The sequence below is a fragment of the Engystomops pustulosus genome, chromosome 2 (assembly GCF_040894005.1).
Source record: "Engystomops pustulosus chromosome 2, aEngPut4.maternal, whole genome shotgun sequence".
NCBI classification, from domain to species: Eukaryota; Metazoa; Chordata; class Amphibia; order Anura; family Leptodactylidae; genus Engystomops; species Engystomops pustulosus.
The window spans coordinates 205,178,104-205,203,786 of NC_092412.1; the positions used below are offsets into that span (position 1 = coordinate 205,178,104).

Sequence of the window (25,683 nt, forward strand, 5' to 3'; positions counted from 1 at the left end):
GGATGTGACGTTAAAGCCGTGCGACCCGGAAGGATGATCGTGGGGCGGTAAGTTTTAAAATGGCTCTAGCGTGGTAATCGTGTTGAGGTCTAATCTTCACACCGGAGCATACACCTAACCTGCCTGCTTCCGAGATCAAGGTTTTTGTGGCGTTATTCAGTTCGGTCTGCCTTTCCTGTATGTGTGCTATACACATTTGTAGTTTGTGTATCCTGACACAGGCTGCATTAACATTATATACCCTGGTGGATCTCTCCTGGCCTACCCTTACCAGGTAAAACCCTGTCATTTTAACCATTGCAGCGCTGAACTCCAGGCCTTCAGTTTTTATTGTTACATTCTAGGCTGGCTAGTCACTGTAGTCCCTCTACTGGGAACATGGAACCATGCAATTTGGAGGCCTCTGGTTAGGACCTTATATCCCCACCTCCTGTCCCACATGTCCCGTTTATAGCACCTCCTTAATTGGGCTCTCCTCCTCCTTGGTAGGATCCCAAGGAGAAGGAAAAAGGTCGTTCTAAGGAACAATCCTCCTCAGAGAGAAAGAAAACGGCTCACAAAAAATGCAATATGTGTTTTGAAAAACTGCCAAGTGCTTATAGGAAGCCCGTGTGCAAGAAATGCCTGGACAACTTGCTTTTGTGAGAAAAGGGCCTCATTCATGGACAAAATGCGTAGTTTTATCCAGGAAGAAGTACGATCATCCGTTTCATCATCCTTGGCTGCCTTTTACCCCCCAGAAGCCACCTCAAAAATGACAGAGGATAATGGACTCCTCTTCAGACTCTGAAGGAGCTACGGTCAGGGATTCATTGGAGTTTGATACATCTCCCCCACCACAAGATGGAGTCGAGATATTTACTGGCTTCTGAAGATCTAGAACCCCTATTAAAGGTCGTACGTAATACCCTGAAAAAAGAGGAGGTAGAAGAGGCGCAATCCATCCGGGATGAACTCTTGGGTCTTCTTAAAGTTAAAAAGAGGCATGTGTTCCCAATTAATAACACTCTCAAAGACCGGATTCTGGAAGAATGGAGGCTACCGGAAACTAAAATTTCCTTATCCAAAGAATTCAGGAACTGCCTTTCATTCAATGAAGAGGAGTCCAGGTTATGGAACTCAGCTCCTAAGATGGACATTCAGGTCAACAAAATGACTAAAAAGACCGACTTGCCCTTTGAAGGACCCGCTGGATAGAAAGGCAGATAGTCTGTTGAAAAAGAGCTGGGAGTGTTCCATGCTGAATTTAAAATCCAACATCGCTACATCTGTAGCTTGCACCTTTTTCCACTGGATAATGGAGTTGGAGAAGCATGTCAGAGATGGAACCCCATGAGCTTTATTACTTAATACCTTCTAAAGCGTTTAAGGCAGCTACAGCTTTTATTGCTGATGCCTCAACGGAAAGGGTAAGGATTAGTGCCAAGGAAGGAGCACTATCCAACTCGGTGAGTCCAAGTTGTGCGGCATTCCCTTCGAGGGAGAGTATGTGTTTGGGCCCGAAATGGATACCATCCTGGAAAAGGCAGCGGATAGGAAGAACGGCTTCCCGGAATCCAGAACCAGCCTGAAGAAACCTTCCTTTTGAGACCCCAAAGACAGGAGACAGTCATATAGGGGAAAGGGTAAGCAAGGAAGGTGGAGCTACGCAAAAGGTGGAAGAGGCAGAGGGTTTCTCCTTAGTGCCAGTAACTCCCTCCAGAGCTACAGGACGCAATGAGGCCAAAGTGGGAGGAAGATTGCTGAAGTTTCACCAACAGTGGAGCTGGATCACATCAAATCCCTGGATCTTATCTATTCTCAAAGACGGCTACAAAATAGAATTGACCGCTCTTCCTCCCACAAATTACGTCTTAACCAGGCAATCTTCTCAGGATCTATTACTTCAACTCTTGGCAGAAGTACAGAAGTTAATAGAGCTGGACGTGATTATCCCTGTACCTCCGGAACACCAAAGAAGCGGACAGTATTCCCCATTGTTCCTCATAAAAAAGCCAAACGGAAAGTCCAGAATGATCTGCAACCTGAAAGGCTTAAACAAGTATGTCTGCTACAGGAGGTTCAAGATGGAGACCATGTCTTTTGCTTCAGCTTTTTTTTTTTTTTTTTTTAATTAAGAATTATACATTAGATTACAAGTCCAGTTAGAACTTGGCAACATACAAAAGTGTTATAAGCAGAGTAACACAGCTATATAGCGTAAACATCTCATACAAATCTATTACTGTTAGCGTTACATATAGACTTAAAAAAAAACAAATCTATAAAGCTTAGCTTATCAAATGGACTTATTGAAACTCATATTTTCTTCCCCTATCCCCAAGCCCACCCCCTGCTGGAAGTGTTCGGGACCCCAAACAAATAACAAAAAAAAAAAAAAAAAAATACATATATACACACACATATATATATATAACTAAAAAATAAATAAATAAGTAAATGAACCCTTTATGCCTTCCATTGGTCCCATATATCATTGAATCTTCTTCCTCCTCTGAAACGTTTTTCGTAAGCGCATTCATATGCTCTAATGCGATCGACTGTATTTTCCCATTCCTTTACTACTGGAGCTTTTGCTTCTTTCCAGTGCTTAACCAGAACCACCCTTGCCAACATTAGAGCCTTCAGCACTAACTCTCGTTTAGATTTTGTTCCAATATTATCTGGGATTAAACCCTTTATACCCAAAGTAACTGAGCGCGGGAGGGTACAGCTAGTCCGGGCCTCAAGTAGCTCAAAAATCTTACCCCAAAATTCCCCAATCTCTGGACATTCCCATAGAACATGGAGGGTATCTGCATTAAGATCGTTACATCTGAAACACTTAGCATTGTCCCTGATCCCTATCTTGAACATTAACTGTGGTGAAAAATACGTTCTATATAAGATATTCAATTGTACACATCTGTGATTTAAGTTAATCGTGCTCCTAACCACATTTTTATATATTTCTTCCCATTGTTCACTAGTGATCTCACCAACCTGCCTTATCCATTTACTTTGACTAATGTGCCCCGTCTCCTTATCAATGTGGTTTCGAAAAAAATTATATAATCTCGCTATGCTTTTTGGGCGAGCCCCCCATTCTAACATAATTGTAAAAGTGTTACACCCCTCTACCTTGAGCCCTACCGTGTTTTTTTCCTTACTATATGCATGTAAGAGTTTCCAATACCTGAATCGATCTCTTTCCCTCAAAATACCAGCTTCTACCCAAGATTTAAATGTGGGGAGTTCCCCGTGCATACCCAAGTGCTCCAGAAAGATAATACCTCTCTTTTCCCAAAACAAGTAATCCTCTATCTTATTCAGCTCTGGGAAATTAACATTTCCCCATAAGGGGGTAAAAGTCAGACCCCCTTCAATTCCGAGCAACTTCCTTACCTCTCCCCATGTATTCACCCAGAGTCTAGCCAAAGGAAATTTCCCAATCTCCCGACATTTTAATTGGCCTGCCTCCAATAGTGTAAATAGTGAAGTGTACCGTCGTTTAATTTTAGTGGAGAAAATTTGAAAAAGCGTGCTACCTTTGTTTTCAATTATAAATTGCATCTGTGCCGCTAAAAAATAGTGGTAAAAGGATGGAAGAGATAGACCTCCCTTACCTTTGTCCCTCATTAGTGCTTCTTGTTTAATGCGTACCCTTTTCCTCCCCCACAACAGTTTATTTATAATTGCCCGGATAAGGGCAAACCATTTCTTGTCGATCCAGCAAGGGCAATTACTTAAAACAAACAGGATTTGGGGTAAAACAATACTTTTAATTAACATCACCCTCTCAGCTCGGTTTAATGGGAGAGAGCTCCATGTATTTACTTTTGTCTTCACTTTTGACAAAAGCGGGACCACATTCAATGTCATATAATCGCTCACCCTAGGGCTAATTTTTAGCCCCAAATATTCCAGAGAGTTAGCTATCTTCAACTCTAGATGTTCCAATTGGCTCAAGGAATCCTCGTCTAAAGGCATCAGGATAGATTTCTGTACATTTATCTCAAAGCCTGAATGTCTTCCAAACTCATTGATCACTTTTAACGCTTTCGGTACAGAGGACACTGAGTCTTCTAGACAAAGAAGGATATCATCCGCATAAAGCATGATCCTATCACTCGGACCTCCATATCCTGCCCCCAAAATCTCTTCACTCGACCTAACCCTTATAGCCAGAGGCTCAATAAAAAGAGCAAATAATAGAGGAGACGGGGGACAGCCCTGTCTCGTACCCCTTGTTAAAGTGAAAAACGAAAAATAATCTCCATTTACTCTAATACAAGCCCTCGGGGCAACATAAAATAATTTTATCCACTGCAAAAACTTTCTACCGAAGCCGAATCTATTAATCACTTCCCAGAGGAAGTCCCACTCCACCCTGTCGAACGCTTTAGAAGCGTCTATCGACAGAATGGAGCGGGAACCCCCCCCGGCCCAACTGCAGACTCGCAAACAGTCGTCTAATATTTGTACTAATGTGGCACCCTGCCATGAAACCACATTGATCTTTATGTACAATTAACTTTTGCTTCAGCTCTAATCCAACCTCGGGCGTTCATGTATACGATAGACCTGAAGGACACCTACTACCACGTCTCAAAGTACCCCAATTCTCAGAAGTTTCTCAAGTTCGCACTTCTATCACCAGAAGGCGACGAAGTCCATTTCCAGTACAAAGCTCTTCCTTTCGGAATATCCTCTGCGCCGAGAACTTTTCGAAGATAATGGTCGAGGTAGTAGCTTTCCTGAGGAAGGAACATATATCCGTCATTCCATACCTGGACGACCTTCTGGTAGTAAGCTAGAGCTGATTCTTCACAGGGACGTCACCATAAAGACTCTTCGACAACTAGGCTGGATTATCAACTTAGAAAAATCCAACCTAGACCCAAGCATGAATGTAGTTTTTCTAGGAGCAAATGTCCTTTCTCCCGCCAGAAAAAAGGGAAAAGCTAATTCTCCAGATAACAACCTTCCTGAAGAGAGAGTGCTGCTCCATAAGAGAAGCAATGAAGATCCTTGGACTCATGACTGCATGCATACAGTGTGTGCAATGGAGTCAAAGCCATACAAGGACACTTCAAAATTTGGTTCTGTCCTCCTGGGACAAAGATCTCCATCATCTAAACCAGAAGGTGGAAATTTCCCTTTCAGTCTCACGATCCATGGATTGGTGGACAGATCCGGGAAATCTGAGGAAAGGAATACCCTGGCATCCCTGGCCAATTACAGTTATACAGACGGATGGGGAGCGATCGGTGCAGGTCATTCTGTTCAAGGACTGTGGCCAAATTCAGTAAAATCCCGTTCCTCGAATTATCAGGAACTAAGAGCAGTGCTGGAATCCTTTAAAAGCCAGCTCACAGATTTTGAAGGTGAAACACGTCAGGATATTCTCAGACAACATCACTACGGTGGCATACCTTCGCCACCAAGGGGGAACCAAAAATCCAGATCTCCTAGGGCTCTCAAGCAAGATCTTTGCCTGGGCAGAGGACAATCTTCGCTCCCTCTCCTCCATTCACCTAAAGGAGAAGAAAATCAGACGGCAGATTTCCTCAGTCGGAGAAAAATCAATCAGAACGAGTGGTGTCTGAACGAGGACATCTTCCATCAGCTAGTAAAAAGGTGGGGACTATCAGACAAGGTAATCTCTACAATGAAAGCCAATCGTAAGGTGGTCACTCACAGAATTTATTCCAGAATATGGATGAAGCAGGGTTTGATAAAGTACTAAAGACAAGTTCGCTCAAGGTCCAGGTGTCTGCCCTTAGTGCTTTCTTTGATACTTCTCTAGCTGAGCACAAGTGGATCCAGAGGTTTGTAAAACCTACCTCTAGGCTAAGGGCTAAGACCTTGAGCAAAAACATCCCAAACTGGGATCTGTCTCTGGTGTTGGATCATTTGATGGTCCTCCATTTGAACCTTTAGAGAGTTCTAACCTTAGGGATCTAACCCTCAAACTAACCTTCCTTATAGCCATAACCTCAGCTAGACGGCTAGGGGAGATTCAGGTTCTCTCCCTCAAAGAGCGCTGTAACATACAGCAAGCATACATGTCTCTTTTAGAGTTGAGAACATGTGACAGGAAGTTAAGGGGTGTGGTTTGCTGGGAGCTAGGGGAAGAAATGATGGATGTCTGCCTGCACACGTTATAATAAAAGAAGTTTCTGATGGAATTCATCTCTGCCTGCTGCTATCACATGGAGACATTACAAGCGCTATCTAAGAATTCTGGAAGACAGAGTAATTCTAACATTAGATAAGACCTTCACACCCAAGGTGTCTTCCAGTTTTCATCGTAATCAAGAAATTGTGTTACCTTTTGCCAGAACCCAAAGAACAGTAAGGAGTCCGCATGGCATACTCTGGATGTTAGGAGTTGTCTTCTCCACTACCTGGACATCTCTAAACCTTGGAGAAAGGCCGACAACATCCTCCTGCATACACAGGGAAGAACAAGGGGAAAAGAGCTTCCAAGGCCTCTATTGCCCGATGGATCCGAACTACCATTAGAGGCATATGATGCCAAGAATATGGACATTCCAAGGACTGTGAGGGCCCACTCAACAAGGGGGGTGGCAGCCTCATGGGCTGAAAAACATGGGGCCTCTCTAGTAGACATCTGCAAAGCAGCTACCTGGTCTAGCCAATTAACGTTCGCTAGACACTATAGATTAGATGTCCAAAGCGTTAGGGATCAGGCCTTCGGTAGGAAGGTCTTGCAAGCAGTTGTCCCTCCCTAGAAATACATGTTATCTGGTATATCTCCAGTTGGGGCTGTCATGGGGGATGCCATGGAAAAGGAGAATTATTCTCGCCGTTAATTCTGTTTCCCTTAGTCCACCATGACGGCCCATATATTTTCCCGTCCCCCTTTTTTCTAGAAGACCAGAGTAGTCTTAGTAATGCTATTATTTTACCTGTTGTAACTGTGTGTGACTATAACATACAATAAATGGGTTGCATCCACAATCTATTTGGTAGCCACTGGAGTGTGGATGCGGGGGAGGAGCATTTAACCTCTGCTTCCTGTCCCTACAGAGGTCAAGGGTCATCCTCCAGTTGGGGCTGTCATGGTGGACTAATGGAAACTGAATTAACGGTGAGAATAATTCTCCTTTTCTGAGATAATGACTTTTAACTTAACTAAACAGTTGAAAAAGTTCTCTGTTTGTAATGACTATATGAGTTTCATTATTTGAGTTGGATGCTGATATTATAGTTTGAGAAGCATGTGTGTATTTGTATGTGCATATATATTTATTAATATGTGTGGGTACAGGGTTGGAATCGCCCACCAGAGAACCAGAATCCTCCAGAGGGTCCAGGTTTTAACACAATAATGGTCAAGCAGAAGACAACCCAACATGAAGGCTGCTAAGTTTTATTTTGTAGGAGATGATGAGCCGTGGGCTACCACTAAAATTTTAATTGGTGGGTCCAATGAAACTCTGTATGTATGTGTACATGTATACATATCTATACACACAGTAATTAAGCATGCATACAGCTTTACAGCATACAAGCTTAAACATAAATATTTTTGGTTTTGTGTACCTTGCTGGTCATTATGCTGATCCTTTTTGTTTTTGTGTCCTTGTTCCCCTTTTTTTTAGTATGGTAATTATTAGGCTTATACATGTATCTTTTGAATAGTAGCTATTCCTTTCATGCAACACATTGTATAGAAGTGTTTCTATTTTAATATGTGTATATGTAGCCTTTGGGTACTTAATCTCTTAATCGCCTCTTGGTTTGAGTCACTTGGGGATGACGTCATATGCCACCTGGATACCAGGTGACTATTTTCTATTTGACTGCAGGTGTACATGTCCATGTACCGCAGAGATTATGCATGTTTTATTGACCTCAATTAAGAAGACTGACTAGACTCGGCTGGCACTGGAGTTCCTTCTTCGAGTGATTATCTTGGGCTTTCGGGATGACTGTCCATGCACCACTAAGCTCTTGGTTGGAAAGAAAGTGGGGGAGGCTGAGCTTGGTTCATTACTATTTTATATTTCCAGGAATGTGTTATAATATTTAATCTGAATGTATTTATATTTTTGTTACACAATGACTTTTTCTTTACAAAGGAAATTGAAAGTTTTAATGAAATACCTAAATGAAAAAAAAGTTTAAATGGACAAAAGGGGGGGAAAGTACAATGCTATTTCCTACAGTTTTGTCTGACAAAGCATTTACAAAGCTCCATCTTTTCCTGTTTTAAGGCTTTTCCGACCCGCATTTAAAATGCCAGCCTTTACCCATTGGGGAAAATGTATTAACTCACGAATTCGCCATGATTGGTTGTCTCTGCTACTACACAATGATTGTGGTGATATAGTTATTCACCATGGGTTTCAGCTGGGATTTTAACTGACCTATTAAAATACATGATGGGTAATGACAAGCTACTGTGTTACTTAATAAAGAGATCCTTATAGTGTTGTGCTCCAAAATGCCATCAAGAAAATAAGAGTCAAAAACTGAAAAAAAATAATCTGTGATGTCTATAAAGATGGCCAGTAGTTACTATTTCTTTTATTTTTATTCAATTTCACAAAAGTCAATTTTAGATTTTTTTTCTTTTTCTACTGCAGTTGACTCTCCTCAACTTCTTCTTGTACTTCAGCCTTCTTAGATCACTCTCATAGTGCTTTGCATAGTAATATTGCCTTATTACATGTAATAACTATGCATTTTCTATGGCTTCAGAATAGTCGATGGCAAGGATCTTATGCCTCTGTTGGAAGGGCATGTTCTTAACTCCGGTCATGAATTTATGTTTCATTACTGTGCTGGGCACTTGCATGCGGTCCGTTGGCATCAGACTAGCAGTAAGTACAGAAATCTCAGGTCCTGGATCTTTTCTATAAACACTGAACAATTTTCACATCCCTATTTTTGGCATAGTACTGTCTGTGCCATAGTGCTGTGCCACACTGCCCTACAGGTGTGTATATGCTAACAATTGTCCATCTGCAACAATTGAGTATTTTTATTGCATTAAATATCTACTTCTCTATCAGAACTTGAATAAAAGGTTAATGAGCAAGGCTCAGTAGATATATGGCTGCGGTAGGGGATTTATAAGCTCCTTAATGACACTGTCTTAAAAGGCTTCAATGACTGGGTCTTTTTAGTGAGTTTTCATAGTGGTTTAAAGGACATCTACCACCAGGATTAAGGTTTGAAAACCAATTGCACTCAAATACTGGTGTGTGTCCCCACTGTCAGGATTTGCCCTTCTATTAGCTTCTTAAGCTCTTGTTTTTTTGAAAAAAAAAAGGTTTTAAAAATTATGCAAATGATTCTAAGGAGCTCCAGGCTCCATTGACATCTATTGAGCCTGCAGCCCATGAGTCTCTTATATAGTATGTTTTTTTTTTTTTAATTTTTGTATTTCCCCCATGAGGTCATATATAACACTGGGGACATATTCATTTTTTTTCAAGTTTTCCAGACCCAGCAGCTCTCATTAACGCTTTCAGACCCATCAATCACGTGACTGTCGGGCAGTGCTACCTCCTAAATTCGCTGCATAGCACTACTGCGGTGCTATAAAGTAAAAAAAAAATCTTGTGATTCACGTGAGTGCAGGAGAAACTGCAGCAATGCTAAAAGACGTTGCTGCAGACTCGAGCCTCACACCTTATGACATCTAAAGTCAGTGAAAGGTCGGTATTGAGTTAAAACAATAAACATCTTATACTTACCTCTTTCTCGCTCCTGTTCAGCCTCTTTGCAGTCACTCTCTGCCAGTCTCTATTTGTTTACAGTAACCAGCAGTGTCCTCCAAAGCGCTGCTACTCACCAGCTGAAGCCTGAAGCTAATGCTGACATGCTGTAGTGGTTGGGACGGCACAGCCAGGCTCTGTATCTGTACATAGTCCAGAAGTAATGGGTGCCACCACGGGTGAACGGGAGCGTTTTATAAGTACATAGTTATAGGTATATAGGTTTATTTAGGTACACAAAGTTTGAAGAATGGTTACTGCTGACTTTGTAACTTAGTAACATGTTTTTTTTTTTTATCAGGTGAGACTATTTGGAAGGTTCATTACATTTCTCCAAAGTTCCCAGAAGGGGCTGGAGCATGTTATGGCTTGAAGTTGTGTCCCTGCAGTGGGGAAAAAGTGATCTACCATGTTCCACCACTGCTTTATAATCTCTCCAGTGATCCTTCAGAGAAAAATCCTCTCCCTAGTGATTCAGAACTATACAGCAAGGTGCTTCCAACCATACAGAAGGCTATAGCACGCCATAATGCAACTCTACACAAGGTACCCCAGCAGCTTTATGGATTAAACAACGCATGGAAACCTTGGCTGCAGCCATGCTGTGGGACATTTCCATTCTGTTGGTGCAATAAAGAGAATGACCCCTAATCGCTGTACAGAATAAATTTCAAGAACTGTTTGGAAAGATGCATATTGTATAAGAAAGATAAGAAATCCATATTTTGTATAATATTTTTTTGGATTAATTTGCGTTCAGATAAAAAAAAAAAAGTATACCTGGCACTCATTGCGATGTTCAAGCTTGAAGATCTTTGAGTAGCGTTCACGAACATGAGGACATGTTTCGGCTCGTGCAGAGCCTTTGCCGAAGCATTTGTATGAGCCAAAACGGGTCTTTATTTTGTTGTACGCTACTCAATAAAGATCTGCAAGATTGAACATTGCGGTAAGTTACGGGAATACATTTTTACGTGTTGACTACAAGACAATGTGAACAGAGCGGTGAGAGAGTATTGATTTCATTTTCCTTATCGTCTTAATTTACTATAATCCAAACTATGTTGTTAAAGGTAGGATTTGGCATTTAAATTTCATGCAATAACCTCAAAGGGCTAATGCATACTAACCTAATGAAGGGCAAAAGAAGGGGTATAGTTTGTTTGAAATTGCAGTTTAGTGCACTGTGTGCAGAGACTTTGTGATGTTTATATGTATATAATAATTCTATAATAAATATGGCTGATCTGCATGGATTAAGGATGAATTCTCATTGTTAAACAACTGTATATTTTTCTAGGATTAGAGGCACTGGAGGAACTACTGCAATTATAGTAATAGCAGCTACTAACTCCTCTCAAAGCAGATTGGGGGGTAATTTACCTTGCATTTTTTGTGGTTTTCTTGTCAGATTTTTCATATGTTTTGCATTCTTGTTAAATCTGACTTGCATGCTGAAAGCGTGCAATTTTTTTTACCCATCCATTTATCCATCCTATGATTTTTATTTATTTTTTAAGCCTGCAGGGGAATGGATAATTTAGTACGCAAATTTGTTTTAAGCTGTGTGACCAAAAAAAGGAGCAGACTTGACCAACTGGATCCAAGTGAGAATTCAGGTGCAGCACAAGAAAACTAAAATGCATTGAACATTTCATGAAATGTGTGTTGCAAAAAGAACATGCAAATCCTCCAATGCACCAGAAAAAGTTGCCAAAAAGTGTCTAAAACAGAAAGATTTGATCAAATCACAATCTAATTGTTCCCTAATTTCTCTAATTTGACTTCAGATGGGTGGGTAGGGGGGCATTAGGTGAAATGACTACATAAGGATGCATGAGGCGGGGACAAAGAGGCAGGGATGCACCACCCACTTGAGCAAGTCGCATCGGGCAGCAGCTCTGCTGCATGACGCAGGGGACGGCATCTTGGGACAGTACTTCCCCCTCCATAAAAAAATACTGTCTGGTCGCAACCCAGGAACCCCCGCCACGGCCAGTGAATTTACATGTTAAAAAAAATAAAATATCTTCACCTTTTGGCTTCTTCTCTTGCGGCTCTGTCTTCTTTCCGGCCTCTCACCAAACCAGCAGGTCGTCCAATAGTTACATCCACTGAATCCATACCATCACCATTATACATTCTCCTTGAAAAAATTTAGACTCCACTAGTACATTCGACAAAATCCTTTCTTCTGGATACCAACTCTTTCCTTGACTTAATCAAAAACATCAAGAAGATTGTCCCCACAGATCTTTTAGTCACCTTAGATGTCAACAGCCTATACACCTCCATAGCTCACAATAAAGGCCTTCGAGCAGTTCAGGAATCACTCCAACAAACCACATTTTCCACCAATGTCATTGACCTATGCCTCAAACTACTAGAGATTGTACTGACTGAAAATCATTTCATGTTTCAGGACTCTAAACAGAGATTATAACATACAAAGTTTCTGTTGAAATTTCATTAACATGGAATCATTCTATTTTTTACAGAGACATTGAAACCATACATACTACCAACATTATGGTATTGTATAACATGCAATATATGTTTGAAATATGTTAACATCTTCAAATTCTTTTCTACTAAACCTCCTATGCTGTACACTTTTTTTTTTTTCTCCATATACTCCATTATGTCTCTTCTTATCATATCCTGTCCAACTCCACCCATATTCTATCCTCCTAATCCTAAAATTCCTTTACTTTTATCATTATTCCAGCTATTTTCCCCATCAACTATATTCGCATCTAGCGATCCTTCTATGCATGGTACCTTTCCCTTTAGTGCATGCTTCAATCGGACCATGTGTTCCACCTCTTTATTCCGTGTGGAACGCAAGCTGTGATGCACTTCCGGTCCAAACCGGAAGTCACATGTTCCGATGAAGCAGCTTCCTTTTTTCCCATTTAAACTACTCCAGCTCCTTCTAGCACTTCTACACCACAGAGCGGATTCCCGCCGTTTCCTTAAATGCCACTCACCTGCACAGCAGCCATAAATGTCCTATAATATTGCAAACTAGTAAGCCTTGCCTTATTTTTTTTCTCCACAGGATTACGTTACAGCCTTCTCTGCGATTAATCCAGTCTGCTTGCTCCTCTGCCACATCATGCAGACTTGGCCTATCACCATCTCTGCTCATTGGGAGACTAATGGCGGATATACTCATCACGAATACTGAGTGTCTTTCTAGATATCAATACATATCTTGTATCTCAAACTACCGTATACCCCATAACCAAATCCTGTGACTGTCTACACCGATTTGTTATATCTACTTGTAAATATGTATTATCTATGGATATTATTTGTTCTTTCCCCACAACCTGGTACCTTTTTGACGTGTATATATTTTTTGAACCTACACATTTATGTAACAAATCTCATTATATTGCAGTGTCTGATGAAGGTCTGTGATTGACCGAAGCGTCACAAGTATATTTGTTTGCTGAATAAATTATCATTCACTTTGGACCAACCAAAATCAGTGTGACTGGATTTCATACTTTCTTTCCAGCCTTGGCGCACTAATTATGATGTCACGCGGTGTCGTCAAGGTGAGGAAATAGTGTTTTTTTTTTTTTTGGTTTTTTTTTTTGGTTTTTTCCCCCACGGGGTCCTTCTATGGACATTACATTAATGTAATGTTCTCTACAGAGTGCCTCCCTTTAAAGGAGGAAGCTCAGCAGGGGACATTACATTAAAGGGGGTCTCCGCTGTGGAAATTACAATAAAGCGGGCTCTGCACAGGACTTTATATTAATGAAGGGGTTACATTAAAGGGGGGACTCTGCAAGGGAGATTACATTAAAGGAGAGATTGCATTAAATGTGGCACTCTGCAGGGGACCGTACATTAAATGGGGGACTATGCAGGGGACATTACATTAAAGGGGGGACATTGCAGGGGACGTTGCTTTAATGTCCCCTGCATAGTCCCACATTTAATGTAGCGGGGACATTCCATTGAAGTAGGACTCTGCAGGTGACATTACATTAAAAGGAGGACTCTGCAGGGGGGGCTCCGCTGTGGACATTTTATTAATGAGTAGAGGCTGTATTTCCCTCCCTGGGCTTATACTCTAGTCAATTTATTTTTCTTAATAACTGGACACCTCGGCTTATACTTGGGTATATACAGTATGTGTATCATTTTTTTTTTTACTCATAGCGAAAAAGCTAAAGACCAGGGGACATTATAGATGTGTGGGGCTATAGAAATCGTGTTCCTTTGTTTGTCTATAAAAAAGAAGCCTTTCAGGAGGGGCTGCAGGACAGGGGGTATTTTAGACTGAGAGCTGCTGGAAATGCCACATTATAAGGCACATGGCATGTGTCACTGCCTTCTCTATCATTTCTGTGATCCATGGGTTCCCCAATTTATTATTGCCTCTAAGCACAGTATATAACTCTTTGACTATTGGGGGTGGGGGTGTCTGTCTGTAATTCGCCTCAGGCAGCAGAGAGACTGGGTACACCCCTGTTAAGAGGGGACTAAAGAAGGAGCCAAAAGGTAAAAATAAAATGTCACATAAATCGTACAATGAACACTTAAAAAAATAAAGTTTTTCCCTCCAGCCCTGATAAAAAAAAAACCTAAAAGATATTCAATAATTAAAAGCAGCACTGAAGGGAAACATAAATATCTGTATGATCAAACTTCAGTCATGATTATTTAGAGTTGGATGAAAGCAGCACAATAACACCATTAAAAATGAACTCTTACTGTATCTAAATGGCACAACCATATAGTAGACCTAATTCTAACATTACATAAACAATGTTCAAAAAGATGTCAATGTGCATAAAAAATTGGAGAGGGTGGATCTTTCCAGGAGTTGCTGGATGGCAGGTATCATAGAGTGTGTCAGTAATTCTAGGCTTCACATGTGATACATGACTGTGTCTGATGTTTACTCAAAATATTTACTAAAAACATCACGCTGAAGACACCCGGGGGATGGCCTTGTATCCTGGGTCCTCAGGCTGTAGCTTGTTCTGCCGGCTGCCAGGCCACTACGCCTTTGTACAAAAACTTCTACCCATGTAGGGTCTAGCTCATCAACCCTTGATACCTTCCCACCGTCCTTCTCTGCCTGCTCATCGCAGAAAGCCACAGCTGTTGGCAGTTGGGTTTTGTTGTCATCATAAGTCTCTTTTCTGACAGTCTGCTGCCTACACCCTCCTACTCCAAAATAAGTTCTTGTTAATGTTGCAACTCTATGCTTGGGGCAAGTGTATGGGCCACAGATTACTAGCTAGGGGAGCCATCAAACAGCATGATTGAGTGACTGCTCCATGACTTGTGGCTGAAACGGCTTTCAGATTTTGAAGGGGGTGAGGTGGAGGGCTGTGCACTTGTAACTTAGTGGAATACTGCTTCCTTGTTACAATAATTGCTTATTGTTTGAAAAATGGGTGCACAAAAAAACAAAAGATAGTAACTGTGCCCTCTCACAGATACCGAGGGAGAATTGTTACTATGGATTGCACATTTACAAGGGAGTACCTTTGTAGTGTTACAGGGGAGGTGACAGACACGTGCTGAGTTGAACGATAAACTTTACTAAAGGATTAATAGGTACAGAAATGTCCATATAATGCAGAAAATGTTTCAGATAATGGGGTTGCTTTAGTCTTGGTGCAGGAATGTTGGCCTTCCATTAGACACACGCCTCTCCCTCTCCGTCCACGCTGTCCTGTTTCTTAATAGGAGCATATTTCTTGGCCAGGAGTAGACAGCCACAGAACGACTTCTGCCTCTTACCAGCTCCACGGACCCCTCACACTGAATCACTTTCCCTGCTCCCTCCAGAATCTCCTTCTCTGTATTCTGGTGCCATCTACTGGACAAAGATACACACTGTGGACCATTGTTACAGCTGGATATTACAGTATTTTTTAGACTATAAAAAAAAAATCCTTTGGTTTTCTCAGAAATCAAAGGTGTGCCTTATAGTCTAGTGCGCCTTATATATGAATCGTACTTACAGACAACATCTGCCTTGAACTGTGCACAGGTCTGCCACCTGCTGGTCATTCATCCTTATATAAGGCGACCGGATTATAAGGCACACCTGATTATATGAACCAAGACATTTTAGCAGGCATTTATTGATGGTGCGCCTTATAATCTAAATAATACAATACTGCATTTAGTAACATTATGGGGAGGTATCATTTATTGCTGAGTTCAGGGGCTAGAGTGAAAAAATGTTGAGGGATTTGTTTGACCAGGCACCTAGAAGTGTGTGCACAATAGGGGAAAATTTGGTTGATGATCAGGTTAGGTCAGTGATGGCGAACCTCTTAGTGACTGAGTGCCCAAACTACAACCAAGACCCACTTATTTATCGCAAAGTGCTAACATAGAAATTTAATTTGTGATTTATACTCCCTCCTCTGTCACATCGTTCATTCATATCAGCACTCTGAGGACACCAATAAAGCAGAAAATGGAAGAAATTTGGATGATCATTGTAGCTTCCCTCCAAGGTCCCATAAACAGGAAGAATTGTCAGGGCCGGAGCAGAAGCTACCATGATAAACCAGATCTACTGCCTCCCCACCCACTCCCCCCCCCCCTTCCACTCCTCCAGTAGTCCCAGGTAGCGCTGCCATGTTAAAATAGCTCTGTGTACAGCAAGTCCTGGGCTGCCTGGGACTGCAGGAAGATACCTGGAGTCCTCTCTGATGATGGCCTGGGTGTCCACAGAAAGGGCTCCGAGTGCCACCTCTGGCACCCGTGCCATAGGTTCGCCACCACTGGGTTAGGTGGAGTTGCAACGTCGGCCCCCGGAACTGGATGGTAGTCCAGAAAGAATATGCAAGTTGAGGAAAAAAGTATGGGGTTGAATTTATTGACTCGCTACATCCAGAATTAGATATGTTTTACAGTTTTTGATTAATGATTGTTATTTGACAACTCTTTTCAACACCGTATCGGTGTCTTTATCAGGTAAGAGTCTGCAAAACGATCTCTTGTCAGGTATCCAACAGTTGCGCTTCTATTGTGGGGAGAGCTGGCTGCACGCTACAAGTGGGTTGAATGGTCTTTGCGCAAATTAACTGCAACATTTCACTAACAGAAAGAAGCCCTATTTTTCTTTTTTTTAACCCTACAAACCCCTTTTTGTACCTGACTAGATTTAGATGACATAAGATATATGAGATTTATTCAGTGTATTGTTACATTGTTATAGTTTTTGTATTGTGAAACTACAAACTGAGCAGATGGGCTTGTCTGAGTGAGTGATTATTTCTTTCCTTTACCTTCACATATTGTAACATCAAGCTAAGTTTTGATGCAGTTATTTGGAACTGTGATATGATCTCTCCCTGAAATTTTTGTGGTGGATTTCCCCAAGTTACTCTCGGAGAAGTGTAAATCCATGTGTTGGCAACCTCAGTGGGTACATCCCAGGAAAGTAATATGACACTTTACTGTGTAAACCAATGAAACTGCAGAGCACAGAGATCCAGGAAGCAGCTCAGGCTCCAGCAGAAGTGTTCAGTAAGTTTCCTCTACACAAACAGCTCAATTCTCCAAAATTCTGTAGTAGTTTATAGGTATAAAGCGAAAAGATCTTTCATAGTTTGTGTCATTATTCTATTGGTGTATGTTAGTTATTATATTTATAGCTTGCTATTGTATAATGTAGGGCTGTAATTCTCTATGATAATGCAGTAGCATGAAGTCTATTCTGTAGTTACATAATCATCCCCGGGCGCCAACACAAGTTATGGCAAGTAATACCAAGTGCTGTCTTTAATAACAATGTCATCTTTTTCCAAAGAGGGAACTTTCCACACTAGGGCTACCTCTGCAACATAAGCTACTCCCTTGACCAGAAAGAAAGTTGTACTCGTGACTGCAGAGGTATACATCTCTGATTACTGAATGCATCTTTCAACCATATTCTCTGCTTTTTAATTCATTCTTGCCCTCTGCAATGGTATATATCTGTTGATTATCTTTGTATTGCATGTATCTGTTTCTTTCTGTAAGTTTTGACCTTCTTCTGTCCTAACTGATTTAATGTTCATCTGCCAATCTATGAGTTTGTTTTTTTTCTGTTAAGAACTTAACTCCAACGCGCACCAGGACGGAATAGTACGTCCTCGCGGGAGGATACTTCCCGCACAGGAACGTACTATAGCGTCCCACTTCTGGCACCGGCATGCAAACAGAGCCAGTCCCAGAAGCAGTGTCTGTCAGCTGTCTATCACAGCTGACACAGCGCTGTAACACCCGTGATTGGAGCCGGCTCCGATCGCAAGTATTAACCCCTTACACGGCGCGCAAGGGTCTTACCCCTATGGAACAGATCCCCCGTGCCGCTTACCGGGGGATCTGATTGACTTCTAGGCAGCCTCGAGGTCTGCCAATTGCCCCGGGGTCTGCTCTATAATAAGTATTGTAGAGCAGCGTTTTGGACTTGAACCAACCAGTGTTCAGAGCATCGCTGGTTCAAGTTTGTATAAGTTAAAAAAGTAAAAAAAAGTAAATTAGAAAAAATAAAAAATAAATATATAAGCCCCTAAAATGTCACTTTCCCATAATAACACTTAATAGAGTTATAAAAAACACAAATATTGCCGCGTCAGTAACAATCTTTATAATTAAACAGAATCGTTACTGGACATGCACTGTAAACGCCCCCCAAAAAATGCAAAAATGCACTAAAAAGTGACATACGCACTCTAAAATAAGACCTCTTAAAAGAACTGTTATCGCAATAAATAAGCCCTTAACTAGATTCTTCAGCTGAAAAATTAAAAAGTTATGCATATGAAAAGATGGCGATGCTAAAATGAACAAGATTTTCTTTTTATTCAGAAAAATGTGGGAAAAAATGTGAAAGTCTATATAAATGAGGTATTTTCTTAATCATGGCGACCTATAGAATACAAATAATATACTATTTTTATGGTATGGTAGACGGCCAAAAAATCTTTCTATGCCCGGTCGTGCGCCCATACAGCAGGCTACCACCACATATAGGGTATCAGTGTACACGCGGAGAAAATTGGGTATCAAACTTTGTGGAGCCTTTTTTCATTTAATCCATTTAAAATTTTTAATTTTCCACCCAAAATGAGTGTATTGTCAAAAAATATTACAATTTGTAGACCGCACCTCGATTTTGTTTCAACCCCTAAAAAAACCCTAAAGGGTTAAACAAACTTCTTAAAAGTGGTTTTTCATTCGTTGAGGGTTGTAGTTTCCATAATGGGGTCATAATCGAGTCTAGCTATTATTTAGGCCTCTCACTGTCAATTAAAAGTCGAGCAGGTCCATCTGAATACAGGTTTTGCTGATTTTCCCAAAAATTTAAAAAATGGCACCCAAATTCTGAGCCTCATAACATTCTAGTAAAATATGTGGAATCTTAAAAAACCATGCCAACATAAAGCAGACATTTGGGAAATGTAAGTTATGAATTTATTTGGGGGCTATGACTATCTGCATCAAAATTTTTCTAAATTTTTGCCATTTTTTTTTTTTTTTTCATCTAAACACAAAAGATTTCATCCAAATTTTTAAACTAATTTGAAGTACAATGTGTCACGAGAAAACATTCTCAAAATACCCTGGATATCTCATAGCGTTCCAAAGCTATAACCACTTATAGTGACACAGGACAGATTCAAAAAATGGGACTGCGTCATAAAGGCCAGAATAGGCTCGTAGGGGTTAATCCACATATACTAAGTTTGCGTTCACCTGTTAAGTTTTCAGATGCAGGTTTTTAAAGCCAATCCAGGTGTGGATTATAATGGGTGAGAATGTATCACTGAGTGGTGCTACTCCTCTACTCTTTTCACTCCACTGGTTTGGACATTGGAAAATGCATCTGAAAAACTGGAGTAAAAAGAGTGGAGGAGCAGCTCAATGATACATTCCCACCCATTGTGATCCACACCTGGTTTTGGCTTTGAAATACTGCATCTGAAAAGCTGAACGTTTGAACGTACCTTTAGTCTTCTAGAATAATTGTTTTATGAGCTAAATGAGGGCCTGGTCTCTTGTATAAATGTTGTGGTAGTATAGTACCATAGCATAATATTCTGACAACTATGCTGCTGCAGTTATACTTTGCAGTTCAACATAAAATGATTGCATTCCCCAGGAAATAATTTCTGAATCCACTCACTTCACTAATCCCCTTCCCTCAGGTACCTCACCCTGTTCGCTCCCTTCCTTTGAGTCAGTCAGTGTGGATCACTCTGCAGAATTTGATACTGAGGACCAGGGCAGCCATCAGGAAATTCGGGGCCCCATACAGCAAAAGTGTCTGGGCCCCAACACACCCCAAAACCGAACAAGCCTCCTGCCCCCCGCAGTGACCTTTCACAAACAGGGTTTGAGGCCTGTTGCTACGACAAGGCACACTCTTCTGGTAGATTGCCAATAGGAGTCATACTATTGAACGTCACGTGCAATTTTTCACATTTTCATAAAAAAAGCTAAATCCTGCTATTGAGGGACCTGCTCAGGTTTCAAGTCACTTTGAGAGGCCTAAATAAAGTAAAACCCCATAAATTACTCCATTATAGAAACTACACCCCTCAACGTACGTAAAACAACTTTTATGAAGTTTGTTAACCCTTTAATTGGTTTACAGGGGTTAAAACAAAATCGGATGCAATTTCGAAATTACATTTTATTTGGCTAAATTAATGTGTTTTTCATAAAATGTACAAATTCTCAGTGGATAAAATTCCAAAACGCTCCTCAAAATTTGATCCCCCATCTCTCCCGCGTATAACAATACCCCATATGTGGTAGTAACCTGCTGTATGGGCACACGCCAGGGCATTGAGGGGGAGCTGCGCCATTCAGAGCAGATTATGCATTGTCACTTTTTATTGGCTATACAATCTTTATTTTTTTGGCAATTTGGACATTTAAGGGCTTATTTTTTGCGACATGAGATGCACTTTACAAATACTTCATTTAAGTGGGTCTATAGCTTTTCGATGAGATTTTATTAACTCTTTAATGTATGGAGGAAAAGAAAATTGTCAATTTGGGGTTTCTTTTTTTTGTATATTTTGGGGGTCGTACACCATACACTAAAAATACTATAATATTTTCATTCTATAGATCACTACGATTACGGTGATACCTCATTTATATAGTTTTTCATTTATTTTTACAATTTTACTGGAGAAAAACTAATACAGAGGAAATCTTATTTGTTTCTGCATCGCCATCTTTTCGGGAACTTAACCTTAATATTTTTTGGTTGACAGAGCTAGTTTAGGGCTTATTTTTTACGTGTTGAGTTGTTCTTTCAATTGGTACCATTTTGGGGCACATAACTTTTTTTTGATCACTTTTTAGAACATTTTTGTAAAGGGATTTTATGAAAATTTATATTTTTGGCGAGTTTTTCGGGTTTTGTTTTTACGGCGTTCACCGTACGGGTCCAATAATGTTTCTGACTTATTGTACAGATTGTTACGGACGCGGTGATACCAAATATGTGGGGGGTTTTGGTGATTTTCAGGTATTTTTACTTTATTAGATGTGTATAGGGAATGTTTGTGTTTAGGGGACTTTAACTCTATTTAATTAATTATTTTTATTAAAAATTGTGTTTATTCAGTGTTTTTAACTTTTTTTTCTTTACTTTTACAGGTTAGCTTGAACAAGTGATCCACTGATCACTTGTTCAAGCTATTCTTCACCTAATACAGTGTAATACAGATGTATTACACTGTATTATGTGAAACACTGAGCATGCTGCGCATGCTCAGTGTGTCACAGCCGGGTCCTGCCAGGAGGCACGGACCCGGCACCCGGAAGAAGATCGCGCAGCCCCGGGCACCGGCAGTCCCGGGGCTGCGATCAGAGCAGCGGGACCCCCCCGGTAAGCGCCGCGGGGGGGGTCCGAATCCTGTTAAATGCCCCTAGCACGCCGCAGTCAGCGCGACCGCGGCGTGTTAGGGGTTAACACCCGCGATCGGAGAAATCTCCGATCGCGGGTGTTAGAGGAGGGTGTCGGCTATAATATATAGCCGACACCCGCAGCTTCTGGCCCCGGCTCCATTCAGGAGCCGGGGCCAGAAGTTTGACGTACTATTACCGCATATTACCCCACCGGCCGGGCCCCCCCCCCCCTAGTGTCTTAGAGTCCGGGCCCCATAGGGCAGTACCAGTTGTACTGCCCTATCGGCGGCCCTGCTGAGGACCACCAGCTTTGCTCCTCCAAATGCTTTGCTCCATTAGACTAAAGGACACTGCACTCTCATGGTTTTCTTCCTATCTCTCTGACCGCACTTTCAGTGTCTCCTTCTTTTCTAGATCTTTCTCTTTTAAAGGAAACCTACCACTTGTAGTGGCAGGTTTCCGATGGCAATACCGGGCACCAGCTCAGGGTGAGCTGGTGCCGGAGCTTATTTTAGTTAGTGTTTTAAACCGCGGTATCGCGGTTTAAAACACTTTTTAAACGCTATAGCCGGCGCAGGCAGGTACGCGCTCGGCGCTTACCGTGCACGCGGCTCTCATTCACTTCCTATGTAGCCGCGCGCACGGTAAGCGCCGAGCGCGTACCTGCCTGCGCCGGCTATAAAGTTTAAAAAGTGTTTTAAACCGCGATACCGCGGTTTAAAACACTAACTAAAATAAGCTCCGGCACCAGCTCACCCTGAGCTGGTGCCCGGTATTTCCATCGGAAGCCTGCCACTACAAGTGGTAGGTTTCCTTTAATCTTCCTCTCACTGTCAGGCAGGGGCGTTGCTAGGGTGGGAAAAGATCCGGGGCACGGGCCCCAATGCATTTGTATCAGACTTTCAGTAATGCCCTGTACATAACCCCCTCACACGTGGTTGTGTCAATAACAACTTTACTGAGGGTATATACAGCTACAGAAACACCAGAGAAATCCTGACTTACATCCAGAGACTGCAGGTGACATGTTCACTTCACTATTAGGGTGGTGGCACATGTGACGTTTTGAACCCGTTTTTTCTCAAGCATTTTCAGTCTGTTAAAAACGCATTCTTTTGTCCGATTTTCCCAATTATCTTAATTAAAAACGGACAAAAACGGATGCGTTTTAAAAAAAGACTAGAACCTGGATCAAAACGCCACATGTGCCACTACCCTTACCCGGCATCACCACGTCTCCTTCCTGTGGAGTTCACCGCACAGACATCTTATGTCCTTCATTGTCCCGAAATCTTGGTTCTCTGAAGTTGCGTTCACATGTTGCAGTTACAAATGCATCGCAATCATTTTTGAGAAGGTTTTAGGTGCAGTTTTGTTATTTTATCCAGTGAAAGACATTAACTGAACTGGTGAATTTGAGTTTGAAGGGGAAACCTTTTCCACAAATGTCTTTCACTGGATAAAATAACAAAACTGCACCTAAAACCTTCTCAAAGATTATTGTGATGCAGTTGTAACTGCAACATGTGACTGCACCCTGACAGTGTTGTCCTGCTGCTGCCCCTAACACTTTCCCAAAATACTGTAAGGTTGCCCTCACACATCTGCATCTAAACAAATACAAGACACCAGGTTATCCATCACATAACCATCACTGGAAACTCATGTGTGAGCAAACTGAGGCCCCATCCTACTGCCACGTGTCAACACGCCTCCCAGTAATGTGTCTCCCCACACACAGTCCTCCCAGTAATGTGTCTCCCCACACACAGTCCTCCCAGTAATGTGTCCCCCCACACACAGTCCTCCCAGTAATGTGTCCCCCCACACACAGTCCTCCCAGTAATGTGTCCCCCCACACACAGTCCTCCCAGTAATGTGTCCCCCCACACACAGTCCTCCCAATATTCTCCCTCTAACCAAACTGCAGCTCTGTGCACTGCTTCCCCCTGCAGGTCATGTGATCGTGACATCATCACAGGTCCTGCAGGGAAAGCAAAGTAGGCTGTGTACTGTGCCTGTCTCATCACGATCTAAGTCCAGAGGACAAGGATCGTGGTGAGAGAGGAGGATCCCGGGCAGCGGGACTGATGTCCTGCTGACCCAGGGAGGTCCGGGGCACCAGACAAAATTTCCGGGGCACGGGCCCCGGATCTTTTGATCTAACGACGCCCCTGCTGTCAGGGTTCCTCAGGGCTCAGTCCTAGGTCTTCTTCTCGGTTCCCTCTATACCGCCCCATCAAACAAACCGTCAGCAGATGTCGTTTCCAGTATCCTCTCTATGTTGACGATAGCCAGCTATATACTTCTGCACATAGCATCACCCCAGCCTTACTCCAGAACACTAGGGATTGTCTCTCTGCTCTCTCTAACATCAAGTCCTCTCTCTTCTTGAAACGTAATCAAGAAGACTGAACTTCTTATCTTTCCATCATCTACTAATCAATGTAACCCTTATCTCTCCATCTTTGTCTGTGGGATTGCTATAGCACCGAGGCAGCAGGCCCACTATCTTGGGGCTGTGCTGGACTTGCAAATTCTAGCTCCAGGCCCCGCTGGCGGAGGGTCCCCTGCGAGAAGATCTGGAGCTCTGTTACGGACTGTGTGTAGGGCCATTTACAGAACAGCCTGCGCTCACTCTCTCCTCTCTTTTCATTCTGCAAGACAGGTCACAGAGAAGAGAGGTGGGGACGGAGAATGGCAGGAGAGTGTGGCGGCCTCTGCACAGGAAGAGGAAGCTGAACTCCATAAGTAACCCTCTGCCTGCCGGAGTGCTGGTTAGGCCTTCCTAAGCAGATTACATGCCTGACACTAACTTCACTGCTGGTAAGTATATATGAAATATCTATGTATGGCTTAATGATTGAACATAAAGTGCTTATCTGTGTCTCACTGTATGTACCTGTGTTCCTAGGAGTATGGTATATATGTGTGCGTGCATATATCTTCAGGTATTCATGTGCATGCATATGGTTGTATGTACTACTGCAGGTTTATACCTGTATATTCATATTTGTATATATGTGTCTCCGTGTGCATGTGTCTGTAAGTGTCCATGTGTGCATATACCTGCAAGTTTATGTACATGTTCTTGTGTGTTTCTTGCGAAAACAAATACATTTATAATAATAATTAATTTGTAATAAACTTACAGGTGTCTGTGCATTTATAAGGCTGCATGTATTTAATGTATTTCTACTTGTATGTGTGTGTATGCAACCATTGTGATTTTCTGCATCAGCTGAGGTGGGTATTATGAAATTTTGCAGCAGTGACCACATTATGTTCTTTAGGTGTGTTTTGTGAAGTTCTGCAGAAGACCAGAATTAAATTACAAGGCTCTGCAGCAAATGTGTGTATTATAAGGTTCTGCAGCAGCTGTCAACAGCTGGAGGGGGGGGGGGGTTAAGTGGAAATTTTGAGATTGGCAGTCCTGGCTAAATGAGCTAGAAATTGCCCTGACTCCTTGTTCTACTACCATGCGCAGCACCCTGCTGGACATAAACGCTCCCAACTTTGGCAGCACAGTGATGTTACTGAGGAAACATCAGGGGAATGTAAAGGGGGTAGTAAATGTAAAGATAATGTAAATTATAGCTTGCACATGTTTAGTCCTCTAATTAGGCCTCTAATTATACCACTAGTGAGATGGCTTCTCAGAAGAGACTCTTTATATTATCTATTGTTTTATTATTTTACACTATGACCTAATGCATTTTTCAATAGATATTTGATGCCCCCATTTTCTCAGTTTCTTCCTAGCTGTCCCCTATAACATGCATTGACACTGCATTGAGCCAAATCCTGTTTTCTATTTTAATTTGATTACTTTTTAACAACGTCTTCACGTAGTCTCCACCCATTCCGCACTGTGGAATTTGACCTCAGCTGTTGTAACAATCTTATTTCGCTAACATCTAAGAGGCAAAATTCATGATTAAAACCTCTTTCAATTCAGGGTGAAGAATGGGATTTACAGGAAGAAATCTGTAAGTATCCTTAGGGGGAGGCTGTTAGCAGCTGAATCACATATACACTAAAT

The 25,683-nt window shown here is 41.8% G+C and overlaps 2 protein-coding genes across 11 annotated transcripts in view; both read left to right on the forward strand.

The window, feature by feature from the left end:
• Nucleotides 1-10,990, forward strand: part of LOC140119151 (arylsulfatase D-like) — a 65,415-nt gene extending 54,425 nt beyond the window's left edge. For all 6 annotated transcript variants that reach the window (XM_072137867.1, XM_072137865.1, XM_072137871.1 and 3 more), the window contains 2 exons: nt 8,713-8,834; nt 10,036-10,990. In XM_072137867.1, the coding sequence (XP_071993968.1) occupies nt 8,713-8,834; nt 10,036-10,385 (472 nt within the window). In that variant the 3' untranslated portion in view covers nt 10,386-10,990. The remainder of the gene's footprint in view (nt 1-8,712; nt 8,835-10,035) is intronic.
• A 6,205-nt stretch (nt 10,991-17,195) lies between these two features.
• LOC140119152 (arylsulfatase D-like) overlaps nt 17,196-25,683 on the forward strand; it is a 49,471-nt gene continuing 40,983 nt past the window's right edge. Inside the window, exons 1-4 of one of the 5 annotated variants that reach the window (XM_072137872.1) lie at nt 17,196-17,255; nt 17,539-17,621; nt 24,306-24,467; nt 25,600-25,630. In XM_072137872.1, coding sequence (XP_071993973.1) covers nt 25,608-25,630 — 23 coding nt within the window. In that variant the 5' untranslated portion in view covers nt 17,196-17,255; nt 17,539-17,621; nt 24,306-24,467; nt 25,600-25,607. The remainder of the gene's footprint in view (nt 17,256-17,538; nt 17,622-24,305; nt 24,468-25,599; nt 25,631-25,683) is intronic. The other 4 variants (XM_072137874.1, XM_072137876.1, XM_072137873.1 and 1 more) reach the window with 4 other exon arrangements.